Raw genomic sequence first — 13,918 nt, 5'->3', positions numbered from 1 at the left:
CACATGCATATCCACATTTTTCTAAATGAAATGAATCAGCCTAGTCTTTAAACTTATTTCTAGGCATACTTCCCTGGACAGAGCCTTAAAACAATTAAATCCAAACTGGTCCAGAATGAACTGGTTGCCTGTTTATGCTTCCTCTAAGCCCCAGAAACTACACAGAGCCAGGAGTCTCCCCTGCTGCCTTGTCGAGCTTTCATTTCACATGGACACTTTGAGTTGGGTTGAGGACATGGACACCAGAGCCAAAGAGGCAGGGCCCACTAGGATTGTGCTATTCCACTCCAAAAGTCTCCCAGTTCTCCCTAGTTTTGGAAAGTCCATATTCTTTTGAGATGTAAGATTAGTTTGTTTTTCCTATAATGGAGAAACATGATATTGAATTGTCATCTTTCCAAGCTAACTGTGTTACCCATGGTGGTATATTTGGAGAGTGCCACAGGTGAACCCCTTTGTAATGCAGAACTGGCTTATTTGTCCATGTACCTGTAAAGCACCCAAACAAGGTCAGATTTTGTAAGATTTTGTAAGACTTGTGCCTATCATTCATCATGCTCAGGAGTTGCTGTAGGAGACACCCAGGGTGGCCTACTTAGCCAATCATTCAAGGAAGCTCTTAATTGAAAATGAACATGCAGCGGGACTCAGAGAGGGGCCAATTTAATTGAAATTAGCTAATAGTGAGATTTGGTTTTGAAAGTGGAATCCTTGGTGTGAAGTGTTTCTTGGCACAGAAACAAGGAGAAAGCAGATAAAAATACAGGTAAGAGCAGTTGGGGCAACTGCACCCCACACTTTTAGGCTAAGAGGAAGAACAAAGTAGAAAATGGGAAATTGTTCTCTAAAATATGTCACTAAACCTGGTCAAGTAGACTTGGCAACATGGAACAGACATTGCAGCAGCTGTGTCCCCACGACTTCTGTGACTGCTGCCATCTTGGCAGCATCTCTGAGGCCCTTGAACCAAATCCTTACAGTGCCCGAGTCACACTTCACTGGGTTAAAGCCTCACAAAGCCAAGAATGTTAGTCCAGGAGGAATTTTGGTTTTCTTAGGGCCCGCACCTACCTTTTCAGATGCATTTGCCAGCAAATTGTTGTGCATTATCTCATTTAATTCTTTCAGGGCAGGTTTATTTCTTGCCTTTGCCAGACTGAGGAGGACATTTGTCTACTTTGGAGACAAACAGCTTCCAATTCAACTGCCCGAGTTTCAAGCTGCACGCCCGAGGGCAAGTTGTTTCATTCCTCACTACATGTTTGTAAGGAATGAAGGACATGCTATTTGGAAAATCCATTGCATGGTGTCCCTTCCCCTTTGCTCCTATTGTTATATAGCAACATAATTGTGACACCTGATATTTGTTTAATATGGTGTTAAGCACCTTACATGCATCATCTAATGTGATAACTTTATGAGACGGGTGCTATCAACAGCTTATAGTTCAAGGTTACCCCAGCTAGAAATATAAATACATACATTTACATGCATATGTATGTAATTTGTATGTAAAGGATATTAATCGAGGTCACATCGGTAAGTGACATATCAGCACTGAAGTCAAGTTTCATCTGACTCAAGTCCATGCTATTTTTTTTACAACATCACTCATTCTATAGCTTAAGGATTTAAGGTTATAACATAAATCATACACAGAGACTAGACCGTAGACACTGTCTTTGTCTCTTGAAGAAGTAGTGTCGGAATGTTTAAATTGTAGATACAGTAGTATAAAGTGTGAAAACTTGGGGGGAATATGGTTACTTATTTTCACTACCATTAGAACATGATGATTTTATAGCTCTGTCAGTAGTATGTGAATCTCTGAGACCTGCAGTATTTTCATTGGATGGGAACATAGTGTGTGCGGTGGTTATGAGCTGAGGCTCTTGTCCTTTAGTAGAGTTGGAAACTTCAACCAATTCAGCACTTCATCTAAAATTTCAGATTAAGAAAATTGGTATAAGGATGTAAAGTGCTTGTATATAATCGATACTCAGTAAAGAGAGAATCCTGTATTTGACCTATATTTGCTTAGAAGGGCCAACAGTATATGTTCAGTGGGACAAAAGAGATATATCAAAACACTATTAAAATTTGGACATTGAAGACTTTAAGGCATAGTATCCTTTTATTGGGAGTTTAGGTAATATAAGGTATACTGGTCTTGGGAGTGTTGTAACATATTTTCTAAAGCACATTTGGATCAGTGTCTGTGCACACTGGCATATAATGTAGGAGTTGGATGCCACCTGTTTGAGGTAACTTAGTGCATTTGACTCACATTTTGAATGTAAAACCAATGTAATGTTCATTTTGAACAGAGTGGTTCTGCTCTTTGGATGTGTAATGACCTCTGAGCACTCATTGCAAGTTTCTCAGTTGTCATGAAAATATTGATTATTTATCTGTAAGTGGTAAGTTTTAACCTAGTTCTGAGAATGGGTCACTCTGACTTGTCTAAAATTTTCAGTAAATTTTCTGTGAGCATGTATTTCCTTCCCCCCATAGGGAGAAAAGAAAAAGGGTTCATTTTCAAAGGCTTCCTGACAAAATGGTTAAGAAACACAACCTTACTACTTAAATTAATAAATTTTATTAACTTGGTATTATTCCTGGGATGCCTACAGCATTAAGCTATATAATTTTTCAACTTTCCCTTCATTACCAGAACGCAGTGTGAATATATTTGGTGCTTGCAGGAAAATTCAAAATCTTTTTGTAATTCTTATTAATTTTCTTTCTTGTTGAGCAGATGGAAATGGCACTGTGACACCATCTCATGATCCCCACTGGCATAACAATCAAACTGTAAGCATATTCCTTCCTATTTTATTAGCCTGATTCACTTATATGTCTCTTCTGGAATCAAGTTACATTTAGAGATTATTATTGTCAGACTAGTCCACAGATTGATTCTTTCTAATTTAAAATAAAGGAAGAAAAGAATTTGACTGTTAAATAGGGGTCAGATCAGATCAGATCAGTCGCTCGGTCGTGTCCGACTCTGCGACCCCATGAATCGCAGCATGCCAGGCCTCCCTGTCCATCACCAACTCCCAGAGTTCACTCAAACTCACGTCCATCGAATCGGTGATGCCATCCAGCCATCTCATCCTCTGTTGTCCCCTTCTCCTCCTGCCCCTAATCCCTCTCAGCTTCAGGGTCTTTTCCAATGAGTCAACTTTTCGCATGAGGTGGCCAAAGTACTGGAGTTTTAGCTTAAGCATCATTCCTTCCAAAAAACACCCAGGGCTGATCTCCTTTAGAATGAACTGGTTGGAACTCCTTGCAGTCCAAGGGACTCTCAAGAGTCTTCTCCAATACCACAGTTCAAAAATATCAATTCTTTGGCGCTCAGCTTTTTTCACAGTCCAACTCTCACATCCATACATGACCACTGGAAAAACCATAGCCTTGACTAGATGGACCTTTGGTGGCAAAGTAATGTCTCTGCTTTTGAATATTCTGTCTAGGTTGGTCATAAATTTTCATCCAAGGAGTAAGCATCTTTTAATTTCATGGATAGTTTAATTAATTTAAAAAGTCTATATAGATGCACTACTTTGTTAGAAATACCTGAAAAGTGATATTTTTCTCTAGACACACATATACACCCAAGACAGAATTTCCCCTGACCAGAAAATAAGAAAAAAAGAGTGAATTAATTCAGGCATAGCGACTTAACATTACATACCAAGAAAGACTTAGATCATTGTTAGAGAAATAATAAGCCTTGAATTGATGTAGTGGAATGAGAGCCATCCCCACCAAAAATATTATGTCAGCGAAAGTGTGGTTCCTTAAACATTGGCCCCCTAATATCCTTTTCCAATCCAATTTTCCTCCTATAGAGAAATTTTGAGGCCACTGCTGAGTCTTTCTATATATGATCCTCCCCATATGATGACATATTAAGGTCCTAAGGTCTTCAACAACTTTGTAATCTGTAATTTGTTCTTGCACTTTTCCCACAATTAGCTTGGGAAATATCCAAGGGATTATAGTCTTATGATGTTCATCAAAGCCTCATCTTTGTGTGTAAGTTAGAAGAATTTATCAGTGAGATTTTTCACTTTTGGCTCCTTTGGGTGAAACAACTTTCCTTTCACTATGTGCAAATAACTCTTAGAAGCAAAAAACATGAACAGATTCAGGTATGAGAGTAATCTTGATTGCAAGTGGTGAGAAATTGCAGCATGGACATTATAAGAGATATTCAAGTTTAAGCAAAGTGGGGTTAATGTGACGTCAAATGGCCTTATGTTGCATAACTTAGTGACAATGAGAACACTACCACATAGGAATGATATGAAAGATTTAGTCACTCTGATGATATGGGTACTGATTGATCTGCTGGATATGGGCTGAATTTGTTGTGCTTGTTAAATAGCAGAACTGCCACCATGTAAATGTCATGTCAGTCAGACTTATGCTAGTTTTAAAAAAAGAAACAAACACTGCAAATGAGAAGATTGTTTTTGACCTCAGTTACCTGCAGGACAGGTATATTCAATAGCAATTAATCTCTTCTATATAATGTAAGTAATACAGAAGCAAGTTCTCAATAGGTGGTAGTACAATCGTGGGATTTTTGTGTCTTGATCGTGAAGATATCAAGGTGTCTCCCGGGTATCTTGAAACCAAGCAGCCTATATTTCCACCCAGTAGGTCAACTTCTTGAGCTGTATCTTAAGAGGAGAATGAACATATACATAAAGATGTATAAAACAAGATATACATTGCTGCTGTTTATAATCATGAAAATGTTATAAACAACCTAAATGTTCAATAATAAGAGATTAATAACTTATCAATTAAGCATGCGCATTTATTGCCATTAAAAATGGTGTCACTTCAGTGTACTTACTGCCATGAGAAGACAGTGTCAATTGTTAAATGAAGAAACTAACTTTTCAGATAGCATTGGGACCTCCCTGACAGTCCAATGGTTAAGACTTCATGCCTCCAATGAAGTAAGTAGAGGATCGATGGCTGATTAGGGATCTAAGATCCCACATGCCATGTAGCATTGCCAAAAATTTAAAAATATATATATATATTTATTATATATAGATTATAGATACAAGGTAAAATGATGTATATACTGTAGTATACATTGGATATGGTAACTGTGTCTGTTAAGAAAACTACTAGAAAGATAAAATTCTAAGAGTATGTAATGAAAAATGGTAATAGTAACTATTTCTGGATGTTGAAATTATGATTGATTTTTGTTTTCCTTTCTTTATCCTGAGCTGCACACTCTAAAATGAACTTCCAGTTTTTATGTAACATAATATTTTTTAAAAAGCAAGCAAAGATGGCTTCCTGTAAGCCTGTGTTCCATCTAACTGCTTTCCCTCCCACAAGTAAGGTGATAACACAGCTTTTCCCTTCCAGGGCACTGACTGTTTTCCGTTTAGGCAAGGACAGCTCAGAGGCTAGGTCACCCTCCTCTGTATTCCTCAGAGTGTTTATCAGGAGGTACCTGAAGTACCTTTCCCAAGAACCCTATTTAATCTGCATTTGACAGCAAAAGAGGTTTGGAGAGGCTAAATAACTTGCTAGGGTCACAGAGCAACTAAATAAAAGTTAATCTGGGATTCTGACTCCAGAGATTAAACTCTTATGCAGGAGGAGACTTGAGACTTAATCTTTTTCTCTGATTTTCCACTTCCTTTCTGTTAAAATACCTACCTGGTGGGACATCTTTAGAATTAAAATTAAGCTATGTAAAGGAGGTAACACAAGAGAAGACTCTACACTTGAACATCACCAGATAGTCAAAACTGAAATCAGATTGATTATATTCTTTGCAGCCAAAGATGGAGAAGCTCTATACAGTCAGCAAAAATAAGACTGGGAGCTGACTGTGACTCAGGTCATGAACTCCTTATTGCCAAATTCAGACTTAAATTGAAGAAAGTAGGGAAAACCACTAGACCATTCATCTATGACCTAAAGGAAATCCCTTATGATTATACAGTGGAAGTGAGAAATAGATTTAAGGGCCTAGATTGATAGATAGAGTGCCTGATGAACTATGGACAGAGGCTCGTGACATTGTACAGGAGACAGGGATCAAGACCATCCCCAGGGAAAAGAAATGCAAAAAAGCAAAATGGCTGTCTGGGGAGGCCTTACAAATAGCTGTGAAAAGAAGAGAAGTGAAAAGCAAAGGAGAAAAGGAAAGATATAAGCATCTGAATTCAGAGTTCCAAACAATAGCAAGGAGAGATAAGAAAGCCTTCCTCAGCAATCAATGCAAAGAAATAGAGGAAAACAACAGAATGGGAAAGACTAGAGATCTCTTCAAGAAAATTAGAGATACCAAGGGAATATTTCAAGCAAAGATGGGCTTGATAAAGGACAGAAATGGTATGGACCTAAAAGAAGCAGAAAATATTAAGAAGAGGTGGCAAGAATACACAGAAGAACTGTACAAAAAGGATCTTCATGACCAAGATAATCATTTTGGTATGATCACTCACCTAGAGCCAGACATCCTGGAATGTGAAGTCAAGTGGACCATAGAAAGCATCATTAGGAACAAAGCTAGTGGAGGTGATGGAATTCCAGTTGAGCTATTTCAAATCCTGGAAGATGATGCTGTGAAAGTGCTGCACTCAACATGCCAGCAAATTTGGAAAACTCAGCAGTGGCCACAGGACTGGAAAATTTCCGTTTTCATTCCAATCCCAAAGAAAGGCAATGTCATTGAATGCTCAAACTACCGCACAATTGCACGCATCTCACACACTATTAAAGTAATGCTGAAAATTCTGCAAGCCAGGCTTTAGCAGTACGTGAACCATGAACTTCCTGATGTTCAAGCTAGTTTTAGGAAAGGCAGAGGAACCAGAGATCAAATTGCCAACATCCGCTGGATCATGGAAAAAGGAAGAGAGTTCCAGAAAAACATTTATTTCTGCTTTATTGAATATGCCAAAGCCTTTGACTGTGTGGATCACAATAAACTGTGGAAAATTCTGAAAGACATGGGAATACCAGACCACCTGACCTGCCTCTTGAGAAACCTATATGCACATCAGGAAGCAACAGTTAGAACTGGACATGGAACAACAGACTGGTTCCAAATAGGAAAAGGAGTATGTCAAGGCTGTATATTGTCACCCTACTTATTGAAGTTCTATGCAGAGTACATCATGAGAAACGCTGGGCTGGAAGAAGCACAAGCTGGAATCAAGATTTCCAGGAGAAATATCAATAACCTCAGATATACAGATGACACCACCCTATAGCAGATAGTGAAGAGGAACTAAAAAGTCTCTTGAAGAAAGTGAAAGAGGAGAATGAAAAAGTTGGCTTAAAGCTCAACATTCAGAAAACGAAGATCATGGCATCCGGTCCCATCTCTTCATGGGAGATAGATGGGGAAACAGTGGAAACAGTGTCAGACTTTATTTTTTTGGGCTCCAAAATTACTGTAGATGGCAATTGCAGCCATGAAATTAAAAGACGCTTACTCCTTGGAAGGAAAGCTATGACCAACCTAGATAGCATATTCAAAAGCAGAGACATTACTTTGCCAACAAAGGTCCATCTAGTCAAGGCTATGGTTTTTCCAGTGGTCATGTATGGATGTGAGAGTTGGACTGTGAAGGAGGCTGAGCACCGAAGAATTGATGCTTTTGAACTGTGGTGTTGGAGAAAACTCTTGAGAGTCCCTTGGACTGCAAGGAGATCCAACCAGTCCATTCTAAAGGAGATCAGCCCTGGGATTTCTTTGGAAGGAATGATGCTAAAGCTGAAACTCCAGTACTTTGGCCACTTCATGGGAAGAGTTGACTCATTGGAAAAGACTCTGATGCTGGGAGGCACTGGGGGCAGGAGGAGAAGGGGACGACAGAGGATGAGATGGCTGGATGGCATCACTGACTCGATGGATGTGAATCTGAGTGAACTCCGGGAGTTGGTGATGGACAGGAAGGCCTGGCGTGCTGCGATTCATGGGGTCGCAAAGAGTCGGACTCGACTGAGTGACTGAACTGAACTGAAGAGGATTATTTATGAAAAGAGCTTATTTTTTTTTTTACAGTATGTATAATTTATAATAATAAAGCACACTCATTTGAAGCATACCGTTTGAGTTTTAACAAATGTGTACCCTTGTCTAAATACCACCGCATGTAAGATGTAAACATTTCCACCACCCACAAATACATTTTGAATTTTGAGTTGTCTTAGAATTTCATCATAAGTCTATAACTGTACATCACTTGGTCTTATCCCTCATGATCCAGAAGTAGCCAGGGGCCAATAAACAATAATTTGCCTGGGTATATTATTTTCTGAAATGTTTTCTGCCTATAACTCTAAAAAGATTGTTTTATTTTTCTGTTTTGTGTTTGATCTGCTGATGTTTCTGTAGGTTGAGGCGCTGGCACAGGAAACATGGATGAGCACCAACAAGGGAGTCTACATTGGAATCTCGGTTACTATTTTAGCATTGTTGGTCATGTTTGTGGTATTCTGGATTAGGAGAAGTAAGTCACCTCAGGACTGAAATATTCAGAAATATTCTTGAGCCCACAGGAGTATTCTTGCGGCAAATACATATGGCTTTACATTTGATATGATATCAGTTTCACGTAACTTCCTTGGTTCTTGCCTTGTTCTTTTTTTAATTTTTTATTTATTTTAAATTTATCATTCCATAAACATGATATTTAAATTCTAGATAGGAGAAATTAAATATGGAGAAATAAGCACTGGTTGTGTAAAGTTGAGATTTGGAAGCCAAAAGCCACTGTAATATACAACATTTGTTCCCTCCCATTTTGTTCTTTTCCTATTCCCTCAATAACAATATTTTATCCCTATTGGGAGTAAAACTGTTGATGGCTTTATAACACCCACTTAATAGAAGAAGCACAAGAGACATTAGGAGGGTACATGATTTCAGAGCTAGGAGAAGAACAAAGGGTTTCACATGACAGTCATCCAGCACGTTGTGGTCTCCTTCCACCAGTTGTGTGTGTATGTGTGTGTAAAACCTGTCTTCTATGGGAGAAGCACAATATTCAGGGTTTCTTTTCCGTGAAATATAATGGCATTAAAGTAAGCTAGGGCATGTAGGCCAATACACTAAACCTACGAATCACAAGATACTCTATACCAAGGGTATACTTGGCTCCTGGAGATTCAAGAGAAGTTACCTGGAGTTATCACGTTAGGGTCAGATTGATTTTTTTTTCTCCTTTTTAAAAATATTCTTTCTTCTAAATTAATTTTTTTTTTAGAATCTGAGAGCTGTACTGATTTTGCTCATATTAAACTAATAATGGTAATAATATACTGGTTTAGAAAAAAAATCTCATGAACTCTTTGGCTTGCCTGTTTAATTTTCTCTTCATTTCCCCCTCAATTTAGGATATTTTTGCCTGGGGAGCAAGGCGGAGCTACTACGGTAAGTTTGAAATGGTTTGTGTTAATAATGCCTTTTGATGTTCTTACTCTAGTAAACATAAGGAAAATTTCTCTGTCCCTCTCCTCTTTTCCTTCCAAGTTCTCCATTTTATACTCTGCATCCTGAAAAATCTAGTATATAGAGCACCTCCATTGCTGTTCAACCTTCCAGTGATGATTTTAGCATCTCTATGCTGCTGCTGCTGCTAAGTCGCTTCAGTTGTGTCCGACTCTGTGTGAACACATATAAGGCATCCCACCAGGCTCCTCCTTCCCTGGGATTCTCCAGGCAAGAATACTGGAGTGGGTTGCCATTTCCTTCTCCAAGCACCTCTATATTTCCCTGGAATTGTGTCATAACTGCTACAGAAATAACACCTCAAACCTTATCTCTTAGAGCAAGAGAACTAAATTGCAGATATTGTTTCAGGGGTCATTTGAATGGGTTGTTTAGTTTGTTATTTGATTTCATTCAGTGTTTTGTTTATTGCATGTGTATTGAATCTCTATTATATTCTGAAAAGATGAGAACAGACAGAAAACATATAAACGAATAAGCAGGGTCTTATAGAACTTCCCGGAGAAGGCAATAGCACCCCACTCTGGTACTCTTGCCTGGAAAGTCCCATGGACAGAGGAGCCTGGTGGGCTGCAGTCCATGGGGTCGCTAAGAGTCGGGCACTACTGGGCGACTTCCCTTACTTTTCACTTTCATGCATTGGAGAAGGAAATGGCAACCCACTCCAGTATTCTTGCCTGGAGAATCCCAGGGACAGAGGAGTCTAGTGGGCTGCTGTCTATGGGGTCGCACGGAGTCAGACATGACTGAAGCAACTTAGCAGGAGTAGCAGCATAGAACTTCCAGAGAAATACCATGGGGAATACTGGAGCAGGGCAGTAGGCTATGTGAGTGAACCTCAAATTAGCAGAAGGTAGCTCTGCAAAAATCTGCAGGAAGACACCTCCAGGCTTAAGACCCGCAAAGGCAGTGGGTAGGGACATGCCTCCGGCTCCCCACAGTTCCCACCATCCCCTATTATTCCATACCCAGCCTGCTCTGTTCATTTACATTAGTTGTCTGGCCTCACAGGCATTTCAATTTACAGTTTTGCAAGTTTACCCCTTCACCCAGTCAAAAATTAAATCTTCTTTGTATGCATCCCTGCAGTCATTTCCCCAAGCCTCTGTAAAGGTAGGAAACCACTACCGACTTCCAGCAAAATAAACTGCTTCATCTGGTCCAGCTTGGGCTTTAAGTCAAGTCTTTCTTTGATTCCGAATTCGTCCCTCTTTAACTGCCATCCATTATTCTTAGTTCTCTTTCATTGAATGTTTGTACCCAATCTTTCCTATATCTGAGTTAATCACATGAGCCAGTCCACAAAATATGCCTTGAATAATCTCCAGCATATTGCAAGTGTTTCATAGATGCTGGATTTTATTATTGCAAACATGCCCTTCACAGCAATAAACCTGTGAGACAGGCAGTAGTATTATTATCAGTTTACTAATTAGAAAACAGGTTTAGAGATGTTAAGTGACATCCAATGTCATATCACACAGAGGTCCCCTGGAGTCCAAAACTAGACTTTTAGGAGTTTTTGACTGTCTTCCAAGAGGGAAAAAGAAAAAAGTACTCTTTACAGACAGAAAACTATGAATGATAACATCCTTTTAGTTCATTTTTGTTTTTTCAATGTTACTTTTTTAAAGTTTCAGTTTTTAATCAACTAAATAGAAAAGAAAATATTTATTGTAGAAGATGCTGTATAATATAGAAAATCAAACAAAACAAAACAAAAAGGTGTATTTCCTCATGATGTTATTTCATCATTCAGCTATGATTCAGTGCATTTCTTTTCTGGGCAGGCTTAGGTAATAAAAATGGTGCCTACAGACAACCTCTAAAAAAGCCTTGATATTAAAACTCCACAAATGACCTTTGTGTACACTTGATGTGTGAGCATTCATGTTATAAAACTCATCTAACCCATGGCTTTCTAATTTTGACTGTTAAGGCAGGGTGTGATTTTTGACTCTGGGATCTAGAACATGCTTAGGTGAAGCAATACTATTTTACTACATCTGATATGCTCTGATATTTTGTATTCATATATTCATATTCATAAGATATATATATATATATCTTAAATACAGGATACATACCACTAAATAACATTCACTAAAGGCTCACAGTCCTCAAGTAGAAAAACACCAGCCAAACCATTTTCTGGCCATCTTTGAGACTGTGCATCCTGGTTTAATACTTCAATTTGATGTGTGGTATTTGTCTTCGTAGATTATAAATTTTTGTGTTCTATTGCATGAGGAGTGTCTTGAAAGAGACCAGTGTGAGATTTTTGAAACCAAAAGGTGTGACTTTCTACCTCCTTATCAAAAATAATTTCCTGTAACTTCATATTCACAATTCTGGAAGCTTCTATTCATTTCATAGGATGTTTGAGTGGGGCTCTGAGAAATGCAAATACCCAGCCTTGAATGAATATAAACAAATATGCTGCTCATACCTGAGAATTGATCTTCTTTTTCTTACTCATGTTATTGTTTCTACAGTGTGATTCCATTGAAAGATACTCGCATTGGAGCTTTGAAAAATGCAGCTCTGAAGCCTATCCAAGCAGAAGACAATGTCTACATTATTGATGACTATCACTAGGTCCTGGATCCAGATTCTAAAGTATTATGCCCTTGACTATAGCAGACAGTGACCAGGCACCATATAAGAGTCCTGTCAATCAGCTGCAGAATTTTTCAGTCATTTTCCCATGGCATTCCTATGAGTCAGGGACACTGGGTAGAGTGATGCTAGGTCAACTGTGTAAAGTCAACACTGTCACAGAGTCCTAATTTTTTATACTAAATTGGCTCAAACTTTCTGATCATTGCAGAGGTCTCTTCAAAACATGAAACATACTTCTTAGAATTGTACATTCTCTTTAGATCTCATGAATCCTGTTTTCCATCAAGAATTCTCATTGGCAAGATAGAAAAAACACTTCTACCTCAGTTACCAAGGCTGTCAAGAATACCTGAAAACAACTTAGAATTAGAACATCTAGTCTGGGACTTAGAGGACTTAACATGGAAACATTTCATGATTGTCCCTTTTTTTTTTTTTTTAATAAAGTGACTCCAAATGTGATATTGCATAGGGTCCTCAAGGTTTCAAATCATGGTGTGTACAGGTTTCTATTTATCCAATAGAAAAATGTAGGTGAGTGTGATTTTCCCATTATAGACAAATTTGGTTTCTCAGGGTTCTGGAAATACAGGGCATTAAATGCTTTCTTTGGGAGGAGGATGGTATTTTAGCAGTTAGAAGAAGCAATGGTATTGAGTAGACTATGAAGGCACCAGAAGAAAATCAATAGCCATATAATTTATGATATTTTTGCTACCTCAGTGCCACAGTTCTAGGTACTTATATTGACAACTGGGAGGCTCTGATTTTTAGAATGAGTCAGGGCAGAAATAAATACAAGGAAAAAAGAGAAGAAGGGAGTAGCAAAAGAGGCTTTCTGTTTTAGAAAATAGAGTTTGCAAATATAATAGTATTGTTTGAGAGTGTTACCAGTTTCTACAAAATGCTAAATTGTCCTCAAACCACTTTGATTTTTAGAATTGTTTTGGAAGGATAAAAATTTTAGAATTGTTTTGGAAGGATAAAAATTCTTTTTCATATTGAATCAATACCTGTGTTATATTTCTTTTTCACAACTTAATTAAATTTTGGTTTTCCCAGGAGAATTAGACAAAGGCTAAATGTAAGGATAATTTTAATCATTTAGAAGCATTTCTACATGAACAGTTAAAAGACTGGAGATTAATTTCACTTTGAGTAAACCCTGAAATAACTCATGCTTGAGTAATTTGGGGGACATTCAGAGCTACTCACACCAAAGTGGTCCATGAGGGCTGGATGCTTTTTTTTTAAATATAAATTTATTTATTTTATTTTTTTTATAAATCTTTTTTTAATTTTATTTTATTTTTAAACTTTACAATATTGTATTGGTTTTGCCAAATATCGAAATGAATCCGCCACAGGTATATATGTGTTCCCCATCCTGAACCCTCCTCCCTCCTCCCTCCCCATACCATCCCTCTGGGTTGTCCCAGTGCACCAGCCCCAAGCATCCAGTGTCGTGCATCGAACCTGGACTGGCAACTCGTTCCATATATGATATTATACGTATTTCAATGCCATTCTCCCAAATCACCCCACCCTCGCCCTCTCCCACAGAGTCCATAAGACTGTTCTATATATCAGTGTCTCTTTTGCTGTCTTGTACACAGGGTTATTGTTACCATCTTTCTAAATTCCATATATATGCGTTACTATACTGTATCGGTGTTTTTCTTTCTGGCTTACTTCACTCTGTATAATGGGCTCCAGTTTCATCCACCTCATTAGGACTGATTCAAATATATTCTTTTTAATGGCTGAGTAATATTCCTTTGT

General features: G+C 38.2%; 1 protein-coding gene across 7 annotated transcripts in view; it reads left to right on the top strand.

Annotated features, from left to right (window-relative positions):
• LOC129636686 (hepatitis A virus cellular receptor 1-like) overlaps nucleotides 1-13,146 on the top strand; it is a 37,215-nt gene extending 24,069 nt beyond the window's left edge. For all 7 annotated transcript variants that reach the window (XM_055560273.1, XM_055560281.1, XM_055560284.1 and 4 more), the window contains 4 exons: nucleotides 2,759-2,814; nucleotides 8,399-8,513; nucleotides 9,400-9,436; nucleotides 12,010-13,146. In XM_055560273.1, coding sequence (XP_055416248.1) covers nucleotides 2,759-2,814; nucleotides 8,399-8,513; nucleotides 9,400-9,436; nucleotides 12,010-12,112 — 311 coding nt within the window. In that variant the 3' untranslated portion in view covers nucleotides 12,113-13,146. The remainder of the gene's footprint in view (nucleotides 1-2,758; nucleotides 2,815-8,398; nucleotides 8,514-9,399; nucleotides 9,437-12,009) is intronic.
• Nucleotides 13,147-13,918: the final 772 nt, after the last annotated feature.

The sequence above is a fragment of the Bubalus kerabau genome, chromosome 1 (genome assembly GCF_029407905.1).
Source record: "Bubalus kerabau isolate K-KA32 ecotype Philippines breed swamp buffalo chromosome 1, PCC_UOA_SB_1v2, whole genome shotgun sequence".
Taxonomy (NCBI): domain Eukaryota; kingdom Metazoa; phylum Chordata; class Mammalia; order Artiodactyla; family Bovidae; genus Bubalus; species Bubalus kerabau.
Note: the sequence above shows the minus strand (reverse complement) of the source record. Positions and strands in the feature narration are given on the sequence as shown.